Below are 26,379 nucleotides of genomic sequence, written 5' to 3' on the forward strand. Positions count from 1 at the left end.
TGGAAGGGCAGATCTACAAAGAGAAGGAGAGATAGAAAGATCCTTCTACTGTTTAACTCCCCAAGTGGCTGCAATGCCCCAAGTTGAGCTGGTCTGAAGCCAGGGCCAGGAGCTTCTTCCAGGTCTCCCACGCGGGTGCAGGGTCCCAAGGCTTTGGCCTATCCTCAACTGCTTTCCCAGGCCACAGTAAGGGAGCTGGATGGGAAGTGGAACAGCCAGGACATGAACCAGCTCCCATATGGGATCCCAGCACATGCAAGGTAAGGATTTAGCTACTAGGCTACTGCACTGCCGCCCTCCCCCATATTTTTCAATCATCCACCTCTTGGGGCTCTTGGATATGGTATTAGAAAAAAAAAATCAGTATTTACACAGAACCAGAGGGAATAACCAGAGGAAGTGAGGCAGAAGAAGAAATTTCCCAGAGTCCGTTGTTCACCTGCTTTTTTTGATTCTGCAGGAGCCTCACGGCCAGGTTTGATAGTAGTTGAATATGGATGGTAGTGTTAGTTTCGGTGTTTTGGTCTCAGAGCTTTTAGCCCTTGCGTTGTCTTCAGTAAATCTCTGCCCTGCAAGAAAAGTGCAAGTTGCCCTTATCATCAGCCCCTTTGTAGACCAGGTAAGTGAAGTCATTTCTAGTGGCCTGATGGGGGAAAAATGCAAGAACAGAAGCATTACCAAGCATTCTTGCCTGTTTGTGAGAGTCTGCATTGGCAGTACAGCCCCAAACAGGCAAGGTCCTTGTTCCAAGGTTGCATGCTTCGTAGGAACCCTGGGTTTGGGTTGGATGGGGGACGGGGAACCACACCCAGTGGCGTGTTTGACAGAACCAAACTGTCAAGTTGCTGAGCTGGTTTTAATTGAAGTGTGAGAAGGAGGTTTTTAGGCAGGTAGACAACATCCTGTTGTTCGGGTGCTTCTCTTTCTTTTTGCACATCTAGCTGAACTGGGAGTCAGGTGGCTGACTTGTGCCTGCCTGCAGTAGCTGTCATTACCCAAGTAGCATCTGCGACCTCAGCCTGCCCACCGGGCCATGGATGCTGTAGCTGTGTATCATGGCAAAATCAGCAGGGAGACCGGCGAGAAGCTCCTGCTTTCCACTGGGCTGGACGGCAGCTATTTGCTGAGGGACAGTGAGAGCGTCCCGGGCGTGTACTGCTTATGTGTGCTGTGAGTACATTGTGGTGCTAGCAGCCCACCTGCAAATAGGACCTGGGGCTGTGCTGAGCATGGACAGTGGGCATGGGGAGGGGCAGGGAGCAGCTGGGCTGAGGTCAAGATGGGCAGGTGTTCATTGGGATCTGTTCTATTCCATGGCCCAGAGGCTTCTACCTCAGGTCCCATGTTGACCTAAGTGTCTCACTGGAGATTTCACTCCTTGACTGCCACCTTCCAAGAAGGACTTTGCTAGGGCATTTTGAGGGCAGCCTCAGAACATATCCTTAAGGGTGGGGACACATGGGCCAAAAACTTAATCTTTGCTGTGAGAAACGTGCTCCTGGCTTCTAGTTTGACACTTAACAGAGGGCAGCAAGATCCAGCCCTGGAATGGTGGGACAGCCAGTGTTGGATCCCCCAACTCTGGAAGGTAGAAAAGGCTTTTCTCAACTCAGTTTTGAAGAGCCGTCCCAAAGCAAGAACATCAGATTCAGGGAGAGGAGGCTGACTAAGGGCAGAGTCCATTACTGTAAGAGGGCAGTGACCAGTTAGGTCAGGATGGTGGGAGGCGGGGTGAGAGTGAGTGTGTGTGAGGAAAACTGCTGCTCTGGCTCAGCTTTAGAGTTGTGGAGGGGGCAGGAGGTTTCAGAAACAAGACCCTCCTCGGTGAAAGCTGGGAGTGATGACAGCGGGAAAACACCGTTGTCATGATTCAGCTTTGCCTTTGTCTAAGCGCGTCTTGGTGTGAATGCTCCATTTTGAATCAGATGCACTTCTTTGTTCCAGCGCTCCTGAGGCACAGAGCTTTGAGAGCTAAATCTGGTGCCAGTGAGGTGCTGGGCTTGTGGCTCTGGCGATTGAGTAACTCATTCCTTTGGTTTTCTCATCTGTTTAATAGGATTCATTGTATTTCCTGCCTCATAGTACTGTGGTGATTCCATGCCATATATAATGCATGTAAAAAGTAACTCTGAAAATGACACATAGTAAATGTTTAGTGGAAATGAACTATTGGTATTACGCTTATTAACACATGCTTCTGTTTTTAGGTGGTAACTTGTAGTATTCCTGGGGGCATTTCCAAGGAAGAATCTAGCTCAAACATTGTCACCAATGGGATAAAATAACCCCTGAAGACACCAGTATTCCACAGGTTTTAAAAAAATGGTCAAGTCTTATTAGTAACAGTTTTCAGATTTTACTAAATACATTTGTCAGCTCTTTAATTTCTTGAGCTCACAGCTTCATGTTTTCCTGATATTATTGTTTTTCTTGAGTAAAACCAGGAAAGGGCAATGAAAGCTAGGATTCTTAGATACTCTTTTCTTTTTTAAATTAAAACTTCCTTCAAAATTTTAACTGATATGTCCATGTTGTATAAACGCATATGATAGCATACGTTTCAGTACATGCAATTTATCACATAATGTTCAAATCAAGATACATGGGACAATCACCTTCAAACATTGGGTATTTCTTTGCAAGTGGGCTGTTATCAAGAGAGTGGAGTGAGTGGGAGGTTAAAGGGACTGCTTCAGGGAAGCAAGCAAAAGGAGGTAATGCACTTCTTAACCCAGAGGGAACGAAGGGGAAGGGCCAGGAGAAGCATGGGCAGGGGGCAGGAAGATCAAGGGCTGGTGTGTGGCAAGGTACAGCTAAGGCTTCACCCTTTCTGTTCTCCTGGATCATTCTGAAGCTCTCCAAGCATGCTTTCTGTTTAGGGTTTTGGCCCGTAATGCTCCTTCTGCCAAAAATGAGATTTGCAGGTTTGTACAAATGACCCTTCAGAGAGCACTTCTGTGACAGCCCTAACCACTGTCCATGCCCTCTCCTGTTCCAGTTACATACTTTTTCTTCCAGGAGATAGAAAGATCAGATGTGTGAATGTTTACTTAATCTTACTGCTGGGCTCTTCTGAAAAAAATGTGATCTCCATATGGGCAAGGAACATTGTCTCCAGTCCTAGCAATATAGCCTGGTACGTGATAGACAGTCAGCAAATATTTCATAATTAACAAATGAGCTATAGAAGGAAATTCTGCTTTTAACTACAAAGAGCTTGATCTGATATGGGGAGGCCTTGAGGGAATTTAAATGAAGCCACTCACATTTCTCCAGGCCTTCCAGATGTGTAAAACAGGATCCATAATGCTTGTATTGAGATTGCTGTAAGTGAAAAATCGAAAAGCAAAGGACAACTGGTGCCATTTGCCCATGTAGGCCAGAACTATACAAGGAATAAACTTAAGCAGGTGGGAAATTTGATTGTCAGATGTAATCATGTGGATTTTAGAACTCTTTGTTCTTCACACAAGCCTCCTCATAAAGTGGCAGAGAAGTCGGCACATTGGGTGTTCCTTACTGTGCCTGTTGAGTGGTGTCTGGTGGCTTCCAAGTGTCGTGAGATCTTTTGGGTGATAGGCACAAGGTCCTGCAGAGGGCATTCACTTTTGTCAACTCTTCTATGTGTCTTTGAGCTACGTGTTCCTCTTGATAAATATCAACATTTCATTCATTCTTTGTGATACTGCCACTGTAATTACTAAATCAAATTCTATTTTGAAATAAGCACTGTGTTCATTTTAAGCCAAAACACTTACGCAATAGATATGACAATGTAAATGGTATCCTGTCCTGAACAGCAAGGTATAGCTAGCAAACATACAGAGATGGCAGGGCTTACTCAGAATCGCCTCTCACTCTCTTTTGTTTGTTCCCATTAACCAAGTAATAGATATTTTTAAAGGCTTATTTTGAAAGTCAGGGGGGGTGGAGGAGAGAGAAAGTGGTGTGTGTGTGTGTGTGTGTGTGTGTGTTAGAGTAAGAGAGAACCCTCCATCTGCTGTTCACTCCGCAGATGATCATAACAGCTGGCACTGAACTAGGCCAAAGCCAGGAGCTAGGAATTTCATCCAAGCCCTCGCATGTGGGTGGCAAGGGTCTAAACACTTGACCATATTCCACTACTTTTCCCATGCTGTAAGGGAGCTGGAATGGAAATGGAACAACTGGGCCACAAGCTGGTACTCATGTAGGATGTTGACCTTAAGACAGAAGATTTATCTACTATACTAAAGCACCCAATTTTGCATTCTTTAATTTGTATTTATATTCTCTTTTATGTTTCTGTGATTAGTAATTCAATATTGGGGCTAGAGTTGTGGCATAGTAGGCTAAACCTCTGCCTGTGGTGCTGGATCTCTTATGGGCACTGGTTTGTGTCCTGGCTGTTTCATGTCTGACCCAGCTCCTTGCTTATGGCCTGGGAAAACAGAAGATGGTTCAAATGCTTGGGCCCCTACCCTGATGTGGGAGACAGAAGAAGCTCCTGGCTTTGAATTGACCCAGTCCATATAATTTCCTCATTCATAAATGAGCTATTTGCATATTTTTGTCATCAAACCATTTGGATTTTTCTATTTTTCCTAGTATATTGTAAGTTTATCTATAAACTTATAAACTTAGTGTATTAATTGCAGATTTGTTGTGCTATCTTAGCTTGCTGCTTGCCATTATTTTTCTTGTTACACAAGACAGGAGGGAGGAGGGAGAGAAAATCTTCCATCTGCTGGCTCCTGGCTGAGGCTGGGACAAGTGCAAGCCAGGAGATAGGAATTCTATCCAGGGTCTCCTATATGGATGCAGGGGCTCAAGTGATTGGGCCATTTTCTGCTGTCTTCCTGTGAATATTAGCAGGGCTGGGTTAGAAATGGATCATCCAGGTCTTTAACTGGCACTCCTATGTAGGATTATAAGCAGCAGTTGAGAGCACTGTGCCCCAACTCCAACCTGCTGGAATTTTCTTTCTTTCTAAAAGATTTATTTTTATTGGAAAGGCAGATCTGATTTATGGAGAGAAGAGGAGACAGAAAACTCTTCCATCCACTGGTTTACTCCCCGCTGGCCACAATGGCCAGAGCTGAGCTGATCCAGGAGCCAGGACTTTCCTCCGGGTCTCCCATGCACTTGCAGGGTCCCAAGGTTTTGGGCCATCCTCTACTGCTTTCCCAGGCCACAACAGGGCACTGGATGGGAAGTGGAGCAGCTGGGACACAAACTAGAGGCTGTATGGGATCCCGGCATTGAGTCATCACACCAGGCCAAGGGATTTTATTTTCACATGCATAAAGGATCTGATGTGATTTGGCTTCCAGATAGATAGCAATTTTCCCCATATATTTATCCAGTAACTTTAATTCTTCATTGATTTTTTGTAGGCTTTTATTATATACTAAAGTCTTCTATGTAATAGTTACTGTTTCTGGGATATATTTTTGGCTCAATTTCTCTATTTTTGTACCAGTAGCTCTATAGTACAATGATGTTTTGATATGTTTAAAAATCATGTGCTATTTTTTGTCTGTCTGAAATGGTTTATGAGTTATGGGTTTCACGAATATTACTGGTGCTGATGCTGATGGCGCAGCTGGAAGAGATTGGGCCTTCCCCAGGCTGCACGGCAGGAATCAACCATGGTGTGGTGGTCCTGATAGCCTTTCTTTTTTTTAATTTTAAACATATTTTTATTGCATTTCATTTTTTAAAAATTAATTACATTGCATTATGTGATATATTTTTTATGCACTGGGATTTCCCCCACCCCTCCCCACACCCTCCCCCCACGGCAGATTGCTCCACCTTGTTGCATTTCCATAGTTCAAATTCAGTTGACATTCTTTCATTGGAGCTATTTACCAAGCATTAAGTCCAGCATCTTATTATCCTGGTAAGATCAATGGTTTCTTGGTGAGACCATCACTGGTCTGAAGGTAAAGCCGGCAGAGTATCATCCCAATCAATTAAAAGCCCCAACATAATATTTCCAACCATTTACAACATTGTGGCATTAATTGACATGGTATTGATTAACCAATATGTTAATAGGAAAATGCAGGTTCTCAACCACAACCTGTGACTTCTTCATAGACATTTCAATTTTGGTTTATATTCAACCATGTTCTAAGGCCACTGTTCTTGTGGCCTGTGGATGTCAGCCCGTGCTTGTGGCCTTGTTTGGTGATTCACTGCGTGCCAGCATTGCTTCTGACAGCTTTATGGAATGGATCAGTGAGGAAATTCTGACCACAGTAGTATCCAGCTCATTCTTTGGCAGCAGGCTGAAGGCTTTGTAAAAACTTCAGCTGGTTAGCACTGTGATAGACAGGTTTGCCATAGGATGTAGCCTTAGGAACTGAGTACTTGCGGCCACCACAGTACACATAAATCCCATATAGGATGATATAATCTTGCTTGACCTTGTGCCCCAGTTTGCAAGCTTTACTGGACTTGGTAGAGTGTAGTGCCAAGCAGAGCCCAGAGAGCTGGCAGTAATACCCACAGTGGACCCTGAGGAGAAAGCTTTTTGTATAGTTCCTGAATGCGCATGTATGCATTCATCTTGGCTTACTTCACGGCTGCCAGTAGACAGAAAGGCTATATATTTACTCTTTTTACCTGCTGGTTCTTTGAAATGGTACCTAGAATAGTTTGGTTAAGCCATTGAGGTGGCATTAAATGAACAAACAAATGAAGGAGGTATTGCTATCGTTAAAGAATTTGACATTGTTTTCTAAAAATGTGTCTCTCCATTTGTGATTAGTTATGTCTATCAACAGAGTTTTGTAGTTTTCTTCCTGGAGATCTTACACACTTAAATTTATCTCTACTTTTGTCTGTTGGTTTTTGTTTTTATCATAGATGAAGTCTTTTTACACTATATTTTGTGTCATGAAGGAAAGCTGTTGATTTCATGTACTTTTTGTGGATTCATCCAGTCTACTTAATGCCTTTTAAAATATGCAAATAGCTATTGTTTTACTTTATTCCCTTTGATTTTCTAAATATATCATTTGTTTTCTGTGAGATACATATATGCTCTCATATTTCTCCCTGATTTACCCTTAATGTACATAGCCTTTGGGCAAGTCCTGTCTATTGGGATTGTTTGATAATGATAAGAAAACTGATTTAAAATATCTGAAATGATTAGCTTGACAAAATAGTTTATTTCCATAATTAGTTCCTTCTGTACATATCTGCTTTGGCTTGCAACTTGTCTGTTGGAAGATTTGGAAGACATGCTGATTATAATTCTTTAGCCTCAGGGACATGTAGTAAGTCATTTGACATATATGTCTTCAGAGAGAAATGTGATTATCTTTTTCCCCTTTAAGTTTAAAGGGTGACTGAGAATTAAATGCTCATTGAATTGAGATGGAGAAATGGAGGAGTAGCAGTGACAAAATCAAATTCCTGTTTGTCAGTTGTAAGAGAGGAGACTAGTATGGCAAAGCACTTGGACTTATAGCTTAACTTTATTTTCTGAGAAGTTACAACTTAACATTCAGTTTAGAAAAAAAATATTTGGTCATTTGAAAGGCCAAGAAACAAGGGGGGACAGAGAGTGACAGCAAGAGATATTTTTGATCTGCTGGTTTACTTCCCAAATGGCCACAATAGCCAAGACCTAGTTACTGGCTAAAGCCAGAAGCCAGAAACTCCATGCAGACCTCCTGCATGGATGGCTTGGACTCAAGTGCTTGGGCATTTTCCACTGCTTTCCCAGGCACACTAGCTTGGCTCAAAAGTAGAGCAGACAGGATTTGAACCACTTCTCTGACATGGGTTACAGCATCTTAAGTAGTGGCTTTACCCACTGGGTTGCAATGCCAGTCCACATTTGGCTTTTGAATTTCATTTTTGAGTTCAGTGGTTCAGTGTTTATCTCATGACAATTTTATTAGCAATTATTTCATATTTTCTACATACAATCTATTAATGGCAGAATGAGCCTGATGGATTGATGCTGTCACTTATAAACCATAAAATGGATGATTTGTACTCAAATCAAACATGTGCTGTGTTTGATGATGTAAAATTGAAATTACCCTATTAGTCTGAAGATAATTCTTAGGTGAATTGAACAGGGAGTCCATCCAAGTTGATGTCACCTAATTTCTTCTCCTCACCTCCCCCTCCTTCAGTAGAAGTCTATCCTGCTCTCCAAGCAGATTCCCTCTGTTTGGGAAATTGTGCCTTTAGTATTGGCTCGAAGATCAATTTGTTACTTTAATCCCTGAAATTATGAGGAATTCTTAGAAGCTTCATGGAATATGTGTATTATGAAGACCATATATTTTTCAAATTTTTTGTACCCAAGTAAGCTTAATTTTTAATTAAATTTCTTTTAAAATGCATTTAAAAGGCAGAGTTAGGTGGAGTAGTCATCTGTCCATGCTGGTTCACTGCCAAATAGCTGCAGTAGCTGGGGTTGGGCCAGGCCAATGCTGGGAGCCAGGAGCTTCCTCTGAGTCTCCCATGTGGGTACAGGGACACACGCACTTATACCATCCTCCATTGCTTTCAGAGGCATATTTAGCAGGGAGCTGGATTGGAAGAGGAGCAGCTGAGACTTGAACAGGTGTTTGTATAGGATACTGATGCTCCAGATAATGGCTTAACTACACCACAGTGAGTTCTATTATTTTGAAGATTTATTGATTGGATCTGGCATGATGGCTCAATTGGCCAATCTTCCAGCTCCAAGCACCAGGATTCCATGTGGGTCCCAGTTTGTGTCCAGGCTGCTCCACTTCCCATCCAGCTCTCTGCTTGTGGACTAGCAAGGCAGTTCACAATGGCCCAAGCACCCATGTGAGAGACCCAGAGGAAGCTTCTGACACTTGTCTTCATATTAGCTCAGCTCTGGCTACTGGGCCACTTGAGGAATGAACCAGCAGATGGAAAACTTTTGTTTCTATCTCTCCTTTTCTCTGTAGATCTGTCTTTCCAATAAAAAGATATTAAAATAAAAAGGATTTATTGATAGAGTTACAGAGAGTAGAGAGGAGGGAGGGAGTAATAGAGAGAGTGAGTAAGTGAGCTTGCATCTACTGGTTCACTCTCCAGATGGTGGCAACTGAAGAGGCCAGACCAGGATCCAGGATTTTCTTTTGGGTCTCCCATGTAGGTGCATGGGCCCAAGGGTTTGGCTTACTTCTGCTGCTTTTCCCAGCACATTAGCAGGGAGCTGGATTAGAAGTGGAGCAGCTGGGACTCTAGCCAGCATTCATGTGATACTAGCATTGCACGTGGTAGTTCAACTTGGTATGATGCAATATGGCCTTAATTCCATTTTTCAATTAAGTTTTTGAAATTCTTGTGTAACTGAGTCAACATACAACATGGGTTAAGATCCCAATATCTTCCAACTTAGCTGTTTACCTTGGGTATATCACTGAAATGTAGATTTCTTTTTTTAAGACTTATTATTTATTTTCATTACAAAGGAGAGACAGAGAGGAAGATCTTCTGTCTGATGATTCACTCCCCAAGTGAGCCGCAACGGGCCGATGTGCGCCAATCCAAAGCCGGGAACCAGGAACTTCTTCCAGGCCTCCCACAAGGGTGCAGGGTCCCAAGGCTTCGGGCCGTCCTCGACTGCTTTCCCAGGCCACAAGCAGGGAGCTGGATGGGAAGTGGGACTGCCGGGATTAGAACTGGGGCCCATATGGAATCCCGGGGTGTTCAAGGCGAGGACTTTAGCCGCTAGGCCATGCCGCCGGGTACCGAAATGTTGGTTTCTTACTTGTAAAATGGGACACGGGGTTTAATAACAGTACCTTACCTCACAGTTGTTGTGAGGATTATTAAATGAGTTAGTATTTATAGCATTATCATGTAATATGCATTTATTAATAAAAATCGATTGAAGGCTGGCATTGTGGCACAGTGGGTTAAGCTGACACTAATAACTTCAGCACCAAATATGGATGTTAATTCATGTCCCAGTTATTCTGCTTTTGATCCAGTTACCTGCTAGTATGACTGGGAAAGCAACAGTAGGTGGCTCATGTGTTTGGACTTGTGTACTAACATGGGAAAGTTCGGTGAAGTTCCTGGTACCTGACTTCAGCCTGGCCCAATCCTGGCTGTTGCGGCCATTTTAGGAAATGAACCAGAGGATGCAGTCTGCTCTCCCTTTCCCCCTCGGTTTCCCTTTCCCTCTCAGCTGCCACTTTGTGTTTCAAATAAGTGAGTCTTTTTTTAATCTATAAGTAATGATAATTTAAAGTTAGATCATAAGTGTGTGTAAATAAAATTTCATGTGGCACTTCAGAGGAAGAACAATATATTTATTGTCAAGACTCATCAAAAGTAGTATTATATAGTGTTATCGGACTTGAACTTCAATGATTTTTGACTGCTGCAAAAATTCAGATTGTCTTTTTAATGAGAGATTTATTTGGAAAGCAGAGTTATAGATAGATGGAGAAAGGAGAGGGGTAGTGGAAGGGAGAGACAGACATCTTCCATTTACTGGTTTACTCCCTAAGTGGCTATAATAGCTGGGACTAGGCTGAGGCAAAACCAGGAATCCAGAGGTCCATCCAGATCTCCCATGTGGGCCACAGAGGTCCAAGTAATTGGGCTAACTGATGCTGCTTTTATATGCACACATTAGCAGGAAGTTGGATCAGCAGTGGAGTAATGAGGACATGAATCTGGTGCTCATGTAAGATTCTAGGATCAGAGGTGGTAGCTTAACCTGAAGCACAATGACATTGGTCCTCAGATTGACTTTTAAAGAATGAAGTTTGGGGCCTGGCACAATGGATTGGTGGCTAAATACTCACCTCGCAAGTGCCGAGATCCCATACGGGTGCTGGTTCGTGTCCTGGCTATTCCACTTCTCATCCAGCTCCCTGCTTATGGCCTGGGAAAGCAGTAAATAATGGCCCAAAGCCTTGGGACCCTGCACCCATGTGGGAGACCTGGAAGAAGCTCCTGACTTTGGATTGGCTTAGCCTCAGCCGTTGTGGCCACTTGGGGAGTGAACCAATGGATGGAAAATCTTTCTGTATCTTTTTTTTTTCTGTAAATCTGCCTTCCAATAAAAATAGATAAAATCTTTTTTAAAAAAGAAAGATCTTCATTTTTTTTAAGAATGAAGTTTGTTGTGGCTGGTGCAATGGTGCATCAGACTAATCCTCTTCCTTGTGGCACAAACATCCCACATGTGTGCTAGTTCATCTCCTGGATCCTCCATTTTCATTCCAGCTCTCTGCTTATGGCCTGGGAAAGCAGCAGAGAATGATCAAAGTTCTTGGGAACCTGTACCCATGTGGGAGACCTGGAAGATGCTCCTGGCTCCTAGCTTCGATTGGCTGTTGTGGCAATTTGGGAAGTGAACCAGTGGATGCATAAAGTTCTCCATCTTTTCTTCTCTGGAAAATCTGCCTTTCAAATGGAAATGCCTAAAAAACTTTTAAGGAAGAGTGAAGTTTGTAATTATGACTCTGTAGGTTATTCTTCTGAAGTATTTATGAAAGAAGCAGGCACATTATAATGATGTCTTGAACTTTGCACATTGCATTAGTTCATATAGACATAGTAGGCATGGACACAACTATATTTGCAGTGTCATGAGGAAGTCAGATCTAGTCAAATTGTTATATGTTGAAGTGGTAAAAAGAAGGTATTGATGTGGTTTTGTCAGTTTGAAATCAAGATCTGCCCCTAACACTGACCCATTCAGAAAACAAGTGAGGTTGCTTTATTTTTGTTCAGTTATTTTTTAAAATAGTGTTTGTTTATTTGAAAGCCAGTGTTATGGGGGGAGTGAGTAGATCTATTTGCTCTTTCACTCCCCAATGGCTGCAATGCCTGGGACTGTGTCTAACTGAAACCAGGAAACAGGAGCTTCCTCTGGGTCTCCCTTGTGAGCGTAAGGACCCGAATGCTTGAGCCATATTTCTCAGCTTTCCAGGTACAATAGAAGGGAGTTGAATTGGAATTGGATCAGCTTGGATTCACTTTGGTGCCCATTTGGGATGCTGGCATTTGTAGGTGGTGGCCTAAGCTGTTGTGCCACAATGTGGGTCTATCTTTTTTATTTCTAACCCAAGCATTTCTTAAAGCAGTAGGGTCAGTTTTTAATGAAAGAAAGACAAAATTTGAGGGCCTGCTTATGGCACAGCAAGCTAATCCACCACCTGCTAGCGCTATCATCCCATATGTGTACTAGTTTGTATCCCAACTGCTCTACTTCCCATCCAGCTCACTGGTTGTGACCTGAGAAAGCGGTGGAGGATGCACCTGTGTGGGAGACCTGGAAGAAAGTCCTGGCTTCTGGCTTTGGATTGGCTCAGCTCTGGCCAGTGCAGCCATTTGGAGAGTGAAATAGCGTATAGAAGATCTTTTTCTCTGCTTGCCCTCTCTCTGCAAAACTTGCCTTTTAAATAAAAATGAATCTTATGTGAATTACAACATTTTATGCTATTTAGTATAAGAGATAGAGGCAGACAGAGATCTCCATCAGCTGGTTCTCGTTCCAAATGCCCACAATGCTTGAAGTGGGCCAGGCCCATACCAGGAGCTAGGAACTGAATCTGGGTTTCCTGTGTAAATAGTAGGATTCCTGCTTCATTGAACCTGCTGTCTCAGGGTATTCATTAGCAAAAAGTTGGAAGTGGGAGCAGGAAATGTGACTTGCCTTAAAGGACTCCCATGTGAAACGTCGGCATCTTAACTGTAAGCCATAAGCCCGCACTAAAACAAAGACACATTTTAACATCAGCAGAGAGTAAAGAAGCTCATGGTTTGTAGTGCTAACATACATATATGCAGGTTAGAAAAGCAAATTAATGAAAACAATAAAATTCTATGCTTCTATACATATTGATTTCTTATTTTTCTGTGATAAATTTTAAAGTTCTAGTTTTTTTTAATAAGGAGAAAAAAGTTTTAATAGAGCAAAAGAGAAAATCATCCTTTTTTAAAAATTTTATTTATTTTTATTAGAAAGGCACATTTACAGAGAGGAAGGACAGAAAGTTCTTCCATCCACTGTTTTAATTTCCCAAATGGCTACAATGGCCAGAGCTAAGCTGATTCAAAGCCAGTAGCCAGGAGCTTCTTCTGGGTCTCCCATGTGGGTACAGGGTCTCAAGGACTTGGGCTGTCCTCAACTGCTTTCCCAGGCCACAAGCAGGGAGCTGGACTGGAAGTGAAGCACCCAGGACATGCACTGGCACCCATGAGGGATGTTGGTGCTTGAAGATTGATGATCAGCCTGTTGGGACACAGTGCTGGCATTAATCATACTAAGTTTATAGTAATAGAAAGGTAGAGGAAAGATAATCATGAGATAATATTACAATTTAAAAAACATGTTTGTGATTTGCTCAGGTGAGTTGGCAAAAGCCAAATTTTAATTCTTCATAACATGTTATTAGTCACTTACATAGATTTTTTTTAAATTTTTTTTAAATTATTTATTATTTAACTTCAGTAATTACATTGTATTATGTGACACAGTTACATAGATACTTGGGTTCTCCCCACCCCTCCCCAAACCCTCCCACCATGGTGGATTCCTCCACCTTGTTGCATAACCACAGCTCAAGTTCAGTTGAGATTTCCCCATTGCAAGCGTATACCAAACATAGAGTCCAGCATCTTATTGTCCCGTCAAGTTCAACGGCTTCTTAGGTATACCCTCTCTGGTCTGATGACAGAGCCAGCAGAGTATCATCCCAGTCAATTGAAAGCTCCAACATACCATCAGCAAAAATTTACATCATTATGGAATTAATTGACATAGTAATGAGTAACCAATATGTTAAAAGTAAATGCGGGTTCCCAGCCACCTTCTGTGACCACCTCACCTATACTTCAATAGTCACTTACATAGATTTTTAAGGAAAGTTCATGTGCAATAATGTGTTTAAATTCCAGTTTACATACATATAAGAGAAAGACAACATCGAATAGTTGTAATCAATAGGGTGTCGCTTGGTGTCTGCTGTTTACACAACTATCATTCAATGTCAACACAGTCTGTATTTTTGGAAAACATGAAACTACTGCCTTCAACTTTTGTATAATTTTAGAAAGTAATTTTGAGAGACAGGGACAGAGGTAGAGTCCATTCTCATTCATTGGTTCACTCCACAAATACCCAGAGGCAGAGGTTGAGCTGGAAGCCAGATCTCCCTTGTGGGAGGAACAAAACCCAGTTAGCACCAGCACCACTGACTCCCAGGGACTTCCCTGATTAGAAACTGATCAGGAGCCGGGGCCAGGAGTTTCTCTGATGTGGCATGAAGGCATCTTAGCTGCTGGGCTTAATGTCCATTCCCTAGTGCAATTTTGAGCTATTATAGGTTTCTCCCACCATAATTGTTTGTTATATTTTAAAATTGAAAAGGAAGGCTTGTGCATATTTATTGTGTATATGATGTTTTGAAGTTTGTACACGTTGTGGAATGGCCAAATTGAACTAATTAACATGTGTCACCTCAAATATGTAACTGCTTGTGATGAGAACATGTGTTCTCTAAGCTGTTTTCAAGAATACATTGCTAATATTAATGTCCCTTTATTGTGCAACAGATCTCTTAAAAAGTTTTATTTATTTATGTGAAAAGCAAAGTGACAGAGAAAGAGGTAGAGATCATTCAGTCTGCTGGTTCACTCCCCAAGTGACCGCAATGACAGGTGCTGAATCAGGTTGAAGTCAGGAGACTGGAATTCCATCTGGATCTCCCATATGGTAACAGGGGCTCACACACTTCTGTTGCCTTCCCAGGCACACTAGCCAGGAGCTGCGTTGCAATTTAAGCAACCAGGACTCGAGTCAGCACTCTAGTTAACTTGTGCCACAATACTGGTACCACAATAGATCTTTTTTTAAAAATTATTTTTAGTTTTTACTGAAAATCAGAGTGACAGAGGGAGATATTTTATCTGCTGGTTTACTTCCCAAATGACTATAATAGCTGGAACTAGGCCAATCCAAAGCCAAGAGCTCCTTCTGGGTCTCTGATATTGGGGCAGAGGCCTAAAGATTTGCTCTGTTGCTTTCCCAGGCCATTAACAGGAAGTTGGATCAGGAGAGGAGCAGCCAGGACAACTGGCACCCATATGGGATACCCTCATCACAGATGGAAACTTAGCTTGATACACCACAACACTGACACCCCCCCATAATAGACATTTTAAAAGTATTCCTCTCATCTAGCTGTAATTGTACCACCTTTGACCAACATATCCCACTTGCTGTCTTCATCCCATCACAGCTCTTCATAGGTACCATTCTGTTCTCTGCTCCTATGAGTTCAGCCTTTTCCTATTCCCTGTGTAGGTGAGAGCATGTGATGTTTGTTTTCCTGTGCCTGGCTCATCTCACTATAACGTGTTTCCTCCAGGTTCATCTATATTACACAAATGGCTAACCTTTTTTTATAGGCTAAATCATATTTGACTATATATATTTATGTATATACACACCACACATGTTGAATCTATTCATCCATTTGCGGATACTCACTTCTGGGGTGAGGTGTAAGAGTCTGCCTTTCTCACAAACCCCTTGATGATCCTAACGCCATTACCCTGGGAACACACACTGTACTCTTTCAGAGCTCTTCTATCCATGCCGTATTATGCTGATAGTTGACTATCAGGGAATCCTGGGTGAGGTACTTCAGCAAATTGAAATGAAAGACATGAACTGATATTTTGATTGAGGAAGAAAATACTTTTGCTCATTCAGAAATTTAAGGGATTTTTTTGGGTGGGGGAAGGAAATTGTTACTATTAGATGAGTCAATCTTGAGAGGTTTCCTGTGCCATTGACACCACCAGGTTGTTCAGAGCGTGATGGAGGTGGAACCTTTGAAGTGGTATTCGGGTTCCTGCTGCTTAACTGAAAGTAAGATAAGATCACATTCGTTAGGAAACAATTTTCAAACCAGATTCATTTATTTTGACTAAATGAAGCTGGTGATAGTAGGAGATGGATTCATTGCATTTTTTGGAGGCTCACCACCTTAGAAAGTAGAGAATGGGTTACTTACCATTTTGTTGTGGTGTTACTGGAATTTAAAATAATTCATTTTCACATTATCCTTAATAACACTGAGTTACTGCAGTTAATTACTTCCCATAGGGAAAATGGAACTAAGGACCCTAGATATTTCCTGCTTTCATCTCCATTGTGTTGTGTGGATTTAACGAAGTCACTTAAGTCTTTTGTTTCCAGTTCTCATAGAGTGCTTACGAAAACCTGTGGACTTTCTGATAGCTCTTAATTGTTTGAAAAACAAGGTTTTTTTTTTTTAACATTCTATGCTTTATATATGTAGACATATATAAAGTCATAGTTTACATGTCATAAAAATTCTGGCAAATACTTATACCCAAAATGTGATTCTGCCAGCAGTCTAGTTGAACTTTGGTTCAGGGTCAAAATTCAAATCAACCCAGTTAGAGTACTTTAATTTTTTTCCTTTATTCTCTAGATAATCAATATGGATGCTTATTGATTAAAAATACAACAATTGATTTCATATATTAAAAAAACTTCTAGAGGGATGGGGTAAATGTATTCAGCATTCAAACATGACACTCCATTTGTAATCATCTCTTGAATTTAAACATAGTCATTTTAACCAGATTTTAGTGGGCATCGTAACCAAATATCTCTGTGGACCAAATGTATGTCCAAGAATAGCAGCCAAAAAATGTGCCAAGTAAAACCATGCTGATTTAGATTCAAAACTTGAAATAATACAGCATAAAGCTCATGTTTTTGTGATGTAAAAGCTCATTAGGCAAAGTAACTAGCATTACCATATGTGACAGAATAGGATATAAAATACAGTGTGGGAATCAGTAGCTGGATCCCAGAGTCAAGTAAGCCTGGTTTAAACATATCTTTGTTGCTAGTCTGACTTTGGTTACTTTACTTTTTTTGTGACTCATTTAAAAGAATGAGAGAGATCTTTGATCCACTGGTTCACCACCCAAATGGCTCCAACAATCAGCACTGGTCCTGGCTGAAGCCAGAGAATTCTGGGTTTCCTGTATGGGTGCTTGTGACATCTGCTGCTTTCCCAGGCGTATTAGCAGGAAACTAGATGGGAAGTGGAGCAACCTAGCACCCGAATGGGATACAGCTATTGCGCGTGTCATCTTTGCTTGCTGCGCTACAGTGCCAACCCTGTTGAACTTCTAAAAGTCTAAGGTCCTTCTTGTATAGAATGAATTTCACAGCATAAAGCTCTTGGGATTTTTGTGAGCTTGGAAGGAGACAACTTATGTGTTGGGAAATGAATTCAGTTCCCTCCTCAAAATTCGTAAGCTTGAACCTTTACTCTGTGTGTGTTTCGGAATAAAACTTGGAGGAGGTAGTTGAGATGAAGTGAGCTCATAAGTGGACGGTGTGTGAGAAGAAAAAGCTCACATGTGTGATGCAAAGGTCACGTGAGCCTGGAGCCCGGAGGTGGCTGCCTTCAAGTCCAGGAAAGAGGCCTCTGAAGGAAACCTATCTCGGCAGCAACTTAACCTTGGGCTTCTCAGATTCTAGAACTGTGAGAAGCACGTGTCTGTTGTCAGAGCCACCTGGCCTATGGTACTTTGTTGTGACTGAGTAATCTCATTTTGGTACTAAGTAGGGTACTTTGATAAATACCTCAAAATGTGGATGCAGGTTTTGTACTTGATAATGGCTTTTCTGAAAGACTTTTGCAGTGCATACTACTAGAAAGCCTAGTTTGCTCTGAACAAAATGTTGGTAGAACTGTGGATGCTGAAGTTCATTCTGGTAAGATCTGTGGAAATGAGGATCATTTTATTGGAAACTGGAAGAAAGGCGATTCTTGTTATAAAGTGGCAAAGAACTTGTCTGTACTGTTTTCTAGTATTTTGCGAGAGATTTGTAAACAATGAACCTGGATATTTAAATGAGATTTTCTTTTTATCAAGATTTACCTACTTGTTTCAATGGGAATATTAAGAGGAGATTTTTCCTTCTGCTGGTTCACTCCCCACAGAGCTGCAGTGGAAAGGATTGGGCAGGCTGAAGCCTAGAGTCTGGGATTCCATCTGGGACTCCCACATGGGCAATAGGGACCAAAGTACTTGGGCCATTTTCTACTGCTTTCCCAGGTGCATGAATGGGTAGCTGGATCAGAAGTGTAGCAACCTGGACTTGAATTGTTATTCATATGAGAGGTTAGTATCATAGGTGGCAGCTTAACTTGCTGTGCTACCCTGTTGGACCCAAATGAAGAAATTTCTAAGCAAAGTGTCAAAGGAATCACTTGGTTCCTCCTGAATGCTTGTAGTAAAACATGAAAGGAGGTAGATGATTTAAAGAAAGAATTGGTAAGCAAAAAAGAAGCAGAGCTAAAAGATTTATGAAATTCTCAGCCTGATCATATTGCACAAAACCAGAAAACTTGTTCTAGAAAGAATATTAAGTGTATGTGGTTATCAACTATATCATCTTAAGAATATTACCCATGGTATCAACCAGTCACCTCAGCAGATGTTAAGAATCGAATTTTGGGGGACTGGTGTGGTGGCATATCAGGCTAATTCTCTACTTGCAAGCTCTAACATCCTATGGGGTGCCCAATGTGTCTCAGCCGTTCCACTTTCCCATCCAGCTCTCTGTTGCCTTGGAAAGCAGTGGAGGATGGTCCAAACCTTGGGACCATGCACCCACATGGGAGAACTGAAGGACGCCCTTGGCTCCCAGCTTTGGGTTGGTTTAGCTCTGACAGTTGCAGGCATTTGTGGAGTGAACCAGCAGCTCTAAGACCTCTTTCTCTGTTCTCTCCTTCTTTCTCCATAAAACTATGCCTTTCAAATAAAAAGAAATACTGCATTGTTAAAGAATAGAGTTCTACAGAGGCAAATGGTGGGACTAACATCCAACAGCGCTGCATGGGTGTGGCCATCCATCTGCCACGGTGGCAGGACTGCCTTGCAGAGCTATAGACATAGCGTTCCTACCCAGTTGTCCTAGAAGGCAGAACATTGAGTCAAAGTGTATTCTGAAGCCTGAAGAGCTAAGGAAATTCACCTTGTTGGTTGGGATCTGTCACATCTTAATTCCTACTCGTTTCTCCTTTTTGGAAAGAGGAGGTCTGTTTTAGGACTGTCCCGCCATTTTTGTTTCAAGGTAAGTGATACCTCAAGCCCTAGGCCTATCATCTTTGATTAAATCACATTTAAGTGAGACTGGGTGCTTCTAATTTTGGGGTTAATGTGAGAATAAATTACATGTTTTGGGGGATGTTGAGGTGGAATGAATGTGTTTGACATGTGAGAAGAACATGGCAGGCTGGGGGCAATATGCTAGCGGCAGTATTGTGTCCTTACAAAGTATTTTAAAACTCCTATCCCTATCCCCAATGTGACTGTTAGTTGGAGATGAGATCTTTTGGTGGTAAATTAGGTTAAATGAAATCACAACGGTGGGACACTGATTAGATAGGATTGGTGGCTTTTTAAGAAAGAAGGCACGAGTGCACACGTGAGAGAGACACAAGTGGCCGGGGAGAGAGAGGTCTCTCATGCATGCTGCGAGGAAAAGCTGAAGCCAGTTTTCCTGCCACCCCAGTACTGTGAGCAAATATATTTTTGTTGTTTGAGCCACGCAGTCTGTGATATTTTGTTATGGCAGCTGAGCAGACTAACTGAGCATGCAAAGCTCCTGGCATGTACTAGAAATCAATTATATAGATATGCAGTGTGCATGCAAACTGAGTAATGAGAGCTACTGTTTACCCCAGTTAAAAGGAGGAGAAGCTGCTTTCAAGTGCTTTGGCAGCACTCCTTTTTAATTTAAATGACTATTCCTACTGTATTACATTATAGAGTATACATAACTGCATACTGTAGTGGTAGGATGATATGGACATTCTTACAATAGTTTTACAATGCTGATACTACTTAAAAATATTATTAATGTATGGGACCCGAAAGTACCTTATACCAGTGAAGTTTCTTTAAAGCTCTGTTTTACACTCTGTCAAAACTGTTTAGCAATTCATGGTTTTTATCAATTTCAGTAAGTCTCCAGTTTATTTCTGTCTAAATGGTTCTCTCTACTGTACAGATCCTTAGGGCTATGGGTTCTGACATTAAAGAAAATGAAAAGATAAAGAAGGCTTCTCAGAGATTGTGGTCAGGTGTAATATGCAAACCAGTTAGATTTAGTGGATTGTGCTTCCTGTGAAAGCAGTGGTGCTATACTGTCTTACTTATATGTAGCAGTTATGGATAATAGTAAGCTGAAATTCAGAACTTCCGTTATTCTTTTGGAATTTTTTCAGTAATGGAAATCTATTCTTTCACAGGTATCAAGGTTACATTTATACATATCGTGTGTCCCAGACAGAAACAGGTTCTTGGAGTGCCGAGGTATAGTTCTTTTCTTTATTTTTGCTTCTGTGGGTATCAGGGAGGTGTTTGAATCTTAGGTTGGTTTTATAAAAATACAGTCATATCATATGTTACCAAAGCGTTACTCATATTTAGACCATTAAGTATCCAATTGAAACTTGTTCATGGATCATTAGGAAGCCTTCGAGAATCTGGGTCCCAGTTCTATGCAGGCATCACTGTGTTGTGTAAAGTAGCTTTGGTGGAAAGCTCAAAATGCTAAAGGAGAGTGTCAAACTTTAAGTGCCTATGTGAAACTCTAGAAAGCATATCAGAAATAGGTAAATAATCAAATCAGCACTTGTTCATTGACTAGTTCATTAACTAGTCAGTAAGTGGAAAAGTATGCACTTTGTTGTCAGGTTGGTCTGAGTTTTGGGATGCTCCATCTTTGTCCTTGATCTTCCCTATGGCTTTGGACAAATACTTTGGTGAAGTAGTGCCTTTGTCTGTAAATTGAACCTATGGCTCATTGCTTACTCACAGGACTCATGTTTAGAAAGAAACGAGATGATGCCACTCACAAAGCTCTTAGCTATATGGCCTGGCACAGAATGAGTCCTCAACAATGTGGCTTAATTGGATCAAGTTCTGAGTGAGTTGATGCAGGTCAAAAAAGGGACTGTTTTTCCAAGCATTAGGGTAACTGATGATATTCTGTGCCGGGATATGGGGACTAGAGAGCTGTACTATATAGTAGCCTACTGTTCTCCTACTTGAAGGGCTTGAGGCTACATTGGGGCATGCCGGGGGGGAGGGGCAAGTAGATAAGTGGGTGTGGTTTTTCCTATCTGCCTTGGTTTCTGTCTCAGTTCTGTTTTAATTCTGCTTGTAAATTGGAAGGTCTGAATAAGATTTCATTGGCGGGGGGTGGTGGTGGTGGTGTTTTTATGGCTTTGAAAACATTTGAAAGCTATTGGAATATTTCAAGAACTGTCTAGAATGAATCCATTTCCATGGACCTTGATAATACAGCACATCACATCCTAGGGCTCATAGAGGCTTCTCCAACTGGAGCTTTGAAACACAAGCTTTCTCTGATTTCTGCGTATTTATAACAGTTTTTCTTTATAGCATTAATTTCTTATAAGCTTTTGAACACAAGTGCTAGTTTCAATGTCTATTCAGAACTCAATCACTCTACACATTTAAGGAACTCTAACATCGAGACCTAAAAAAAATTCAGAATAATACGTAGGTCTTCATCAATAAATTGGAAAGTATAGATGACAGACTATAAACATTTTGAATTAAGGCAAGTTTTTAAACACATTGCTTTATTTCAGGATAACTAATATGAAACATTAAAGGAGCAGTGCTTTTTCGAATTCAAATGTACCTTTTAAAGTTCTTTTTCAGTGCAGAGATGATTATGAAATTAAAGTTATGAGGAATAGTTTTGTGTAACACACAGACACACATTTTATATGGTTTGATTATAAATAAGGCTTTTCCCTAGAGAAATACCCTTCAGCTGCTAGAGTATTTCTGGAAATAATTTTTAGGGCTTTAATATGATTTGGTTGCATGCTTGTGATCCTGTTACAGAGGAGAGAGCTTACTGCACATAAATGCCCCCGCATGCCTTTGTCCAATGTCTTTATCAACTGCACCAAGACAGCAGCAGATTGGCATGGATTGTTCCCAAAGAGAAGACAGTTAAAAATGTTTTTAACTGTAGAAAATGCATATCACATTTTATTTTCCTGCCACGTGAGTCGTCGTAAGTTTTGCTAAAGTGAATATTAAAGTAACATGTATTTTCAGAGCTCATACCACCTGACCAGACGAGCTTTCTCTAGAGTATATTGACAACCAGCTGTGATCTAAAACATGTTACCACGGAGAACTAGGAGGAGTCATTATGAGAAATGTGCAAATTTGAACAACAGCTGAGTTCCGGGACAGGACAGTAGCTGTCGGTGGTACAGTTCTTGGGATACACACATTTTCAACATTGGGTAAAGGATAGATAATTTTACTAGGTTTTGGAAAACCTTTTGAGGTTGTCACACTGCAAGAGAAATCACTACAGCAGCTTATGCTGAACATCCTGGGAATGCTGAGCTTTGTGTTGAAATTCAGTATTGGATTCACTGATGAAGGACACGTGCTTTGTATACTTTTAGTTTCAGATAGACTTTTTGGTTAGATTATTGCCTAGTGTATTAACTTACCTTGTGTGGCTCAAGTTAAAATTTTTGCTAAATTATTAGGGAACTATGTTAACAATCTTTTTTTAACTTGTGCATTGGTGTTACATTGTATATTAAAGGTACCAGCTGCTCCTTGTTGATTCAACTGACTTAAAAAACCTTTTTTTTTTGGTTTGGTGGTGGTTTTTTTTTTTTCTCTCTTTTTGGTATTTGATTGTTCTAAGTAATTTTACTTAATACCCGAAACAAAACAGTAAGTTTTAGTCAGTCATTTGCCAGTGATAGATTGTATGCCAAATTCGAATTATTTCTATATAGCTAGAGGTATTGTTCCTCTGTTAGTGTGGATAATGAAGAGTTAACTGCATATCACAGCCCATAAAACTGATTCTTCTCTTGATAAAAGATTTTTACAAGCTACAAGGACAGTCAAAAGATGTGTGGTGTGCCATATTTCCATACTAGGTTCTCTTATCTGTGACTAGCTTCACTGTTAGTTCAGTGTTAATCTGAAAAGCAAGAGTCTGGGTTTTGAGATCTCAGTTCTGCCTATCTTTGTCCGCATGACCTTGGGAAAGCTGATTAACTTCTTTGTATTTACATTTCCTCATCTGTCAACTGGGAATAATTGAATCAGCCAGTGACTGCCAGTTTGTAAGGAAATAGAGGCTGAAAACTAAAAGTGCTTTAAGGAAGTTGTAATACATTGGACTACATTTACAATCTGGAAATTCTATCTTGAAGGCAAAGAATTGTTTTTGCCTCTCAAAGAATGGCTATGTTGTTTTGGAAGAAGTCTCAATGGCATTTTAGGCTGGGGTTTGGATCACTGAGGAGTCTGATAGGAGAGTGTTACACATCGACTGTGAGCATATAGTCGATGTATCAGGGCTAAAAAGAACTTCAAAAGTTTTGCACAGAATAATTAACCCAGTGTTAGACAAGATCAAGAGTTGCTATGGAGAGTTTGCCATCTCCAATGATTACTGGCTGACAGAAGTTTGCATCCTGACCTTCATGGTTTCTCATTAGATATAAAATCATAAACAGCTTCCTCCTCAAAAATCTTCCAGATGGAAAAGTTGAAAAACATCTTTGTCAAAAAACAAAACAAAAAACTAGCTGTTGTTGAATTGCTCATAGCAATGATATTTTGTTTCCTGTGAAATGACAGTTTGGAGCTAATGCCTAAAGCTTGGTTTATAAGATTTACAGGAAATAGTTGTTGATTTCAGGCACTGTCTTTGCAAGAGATCTGATGTCAGGGAAGGAACACATTTTAATAGTTGCCTACAAATACTATTCTAAGAGAAACAAACAAATAAATGTGACCTTCTAAAGTCTTCTATTCTCATGTCATGGCAAAAGCAACTGTCACAGTGCTGTGCTGATGGAGAGAGCCATTTTGGGGAGGATAAGGATGTTTCCCAAGGATGAAACAATTTTATGAAAAGGATGAAGCAAGGAATATTGTGATATTAAAGAGTAAGAGGACTAACTGATTACACACGGTTTTAATTTCCTGCATAGTATTTTATATTGCGCAGTGATACCAGGGAGAACGAGCTATAGGTTTGTTCGTTTGTTTTTGTTTTGGTAAGAGGTGGTTCCTTAGGGTTTTTTTTTTCTTTTATTAATGAACTATAGTATTTGTGTTTTTTTTCTGTGTTTCACTGCATTCCTTCTATTGGTGAATTCATTGTGGGTAATGGCCTGTATACCCTTAGAGGTTTGGAATGTATGATGGGTAGCAGGCAGGAAGAGCTGGGTGATGAGCAAGAGCTTGTGCAAACTAATACCACCCTCGGGAAAGCTTAAATGACAGCTCATTAACTCCTCTTGCAGGGAAGTTCAACCAACCAAAGCAAACTCTTCTGGAATGTTGTTTTTCCTTCTTCCTTATGTTTTCAAATATTTGAACAAGTGACATAAATGGTACCTTTTCGTGCCCTCTACCCCCTTGCAAATTTGATAGGCCTTTTCATATCCATATGGAGGTAGATAAATAATTTGCTTGGTCTTTTATTTTCCAGACAGCACCTGGGGTACATAAAAGATTTTTCCGGAAAATAAAAAATCTTATTTCAGCATTTCAGAAGCCAGATCAAGGCATTGTAATACCACTGCAATATCCAGTTGAGAAGAAGTCCTCAGCTAGAAGTACACAAGGTACTGCAGAGCTGGCTTCCATTATTCTTTGGCAGAGTTTGGAAGCTCAGGGTTATGAATTCACCTATTTATAATAGGTGAACTGTTATTAGAAGTTCTGCAAGAAAGATGCAATGAGAAAGTTGATATGCCTGGAAGATCACGTGAGATGTGGCTATGTGCTATAATTTCAGCGTGGTATACCATAAACTTTAAATACAGCTGTGCAAAAATGCCGATGACTCTAGGAGTCCACATATTTTAATCCCTATTGTTTCATTCTGTCGCCTTAGCCTCTTTTTGTAGGTATGCAAGTCTTGTTTCACTCCACTAATTCAGACACAAAAGCAATTTGAAAAGTGGGACAATTCGGGGAATACCCTGGCAGTTCTTTACCTTTGCCTCGTAAACCATTTCCTGCTCCCACCTCCCGCTTCAGGGATATAAAGGCTAATGTTACTTGGTCTGTTTGATTGTGGTGTCTGAAATGGTGCTCCTTGGATTAATGAAATTTTATTGTGATAAAGAAAATTAAATTAGTGGCCTTTATTATTCCACTGGCACAGATTGTTGTAATTCCTGAGCAAAGCTATCCTGACTCATGTGTCAGGCTAAAATGACTGTGTACCTGCCAGTGTCTGTAACAATCTGAAATGTAAATGTATTCCACTATGGAAAGGGGCAAATTGTTTGGAAAAAGAGGATATGCATTGATTGAAGCCATAAATATTTATGATAAAATTAATTGTTACATCTTTTTTTTTTGAATAGGGATTCAAGTATCAACTGTTAAACTCAAGTGATTAATTAATGGTTAGCCTTAATAATGGAAATAGAAATAGGATTCTAATTGACAATTCGCTGCTTGTTCTTTTCTGCCCAATATTCCATCCTTTATAACTCAGTCTTAAATAAAAGTTACTTAAGATATATTGTCATGCTCTATCATTGTGAATTGTACACAGGGAAATTTGGTTATAAGTTTGTTTTAGCTTATTGTGTGAATACTTTGCAAGTTTATCTTTTTCTTAACTTTTGCTATTTATTTATTTAGGAAGAAGAGAAGATCCTGATGTATGCCTGAAAGCACCATGAAGAAAAACAAAATACCTTGTTCTTTATTTTCAGTAATTTAAATATATGTGAAGTCTTGTAGTGGGCTATAAATGCATTTCTAAAACTGTCATAGTCCTCTAGTGGAAGCATGGAGCCTAATATTAAAGCTGAGATGGGCTTTGTAGATAATGAAGAGCTTTGAAATGAGGATGGGGAGAAAAATAATTCCCGAGGTTATATTCAGTTATTGTATTTCCAAATGGGAAGCAATTTAAAGCACAATGAATGCTTTATAAAAGATTGACATCAATTCTTGCCAAACATGAATAAAAATAATCCTCAGGTTTTGTCCAAAGCACCATTGTTAGTGAAATATTATTTGAGGTTTAACTGATTTTAAATTATTTTGCTTGATTGTATAGAGGGATGTTGGTTGGTAACCTTCACCTTTATCATGTGTAGTTCTCCACTAGCTGTGGCATCATGAAGCTGTGTACTGTGCGCTAAAACAAGAACTAGATTAAGGGTATAGCGTTTGTTTCATTCTGAAAGCCAGATTCTTGCCTAGTATTCTCATGTTGGACAGTAATCTGCAAACTAATCTAGAGTTTAAAATTCCCAC

General features: G+C 40.5%; 1 protein-coding gene across 1 annotated transcript; it reads left to right on the forward strand.

The window, feature by feature from the left end:
- Positions 1–861: 861 nt before the first annotated feature.
- SH2D1A (SH2 domain containing 1A) lies at positions 862–26,236 on the forward strand. Its single transcript, XM_004587668.2, has 4 exons — positions 862–1,170; positions 20,313–20,376; positions 24,587–24,722; positions 25,756–26,236. The coding sequence occupies exons 1-4, from the start codon at positions 1,034–1,036 to the stop codon at positions 25,794–25,796; spliced, it is 378 nt and encodes a 125-aa protein (XP_004587725.1). The 5' UTR covers positions 862–1,033; the 3' UTR covers positions 25,797–26,236.
- The last annotated feature ends 143 nt before the right edge of the window (positions 26,237–26,379 follow it).

This window comes from Ochotona princeps, chromosome X (genome assembly GCF_030435755.1).
Source record: "Ochotona princeps isolate mOchPri1 chromosome X, mOchPri1.hap1, whole genome shotgun sequence".
In the NCBI taxonomy this organism is placed as follows: Eukaryota; Metazoa; Chordata; class Mammalia; order Lagomorpha; family Ochotonidae; genus Ochotona; species Ochotona princeps.

Excerpts from the sequence above, each read along its gene's own strand:
- SH2D1A (XM_004587668.2), top strand. The coding sequence starts at position 1,034 with ATGGATGCTGTAGCTGTGTATCATGGCAAAATCAGCAGGGAGACCGGC. Across the intron at positions 20,377-24,586 it reads CAGGTTCTTGGAGTGCCGAG|ACAGCACCTGGGGTACATAA; the intron begins GTATAGTTCTTT and ends TTTATTTTCCAG. Across the intron at positions 24,723-25,755 it reads CTCAGCTAGAAGTACACAAG|GAAGAAGAGAAGATCCTGAT; the intron begins GTACTGCAGAGC and ends TTATTTATTTAG.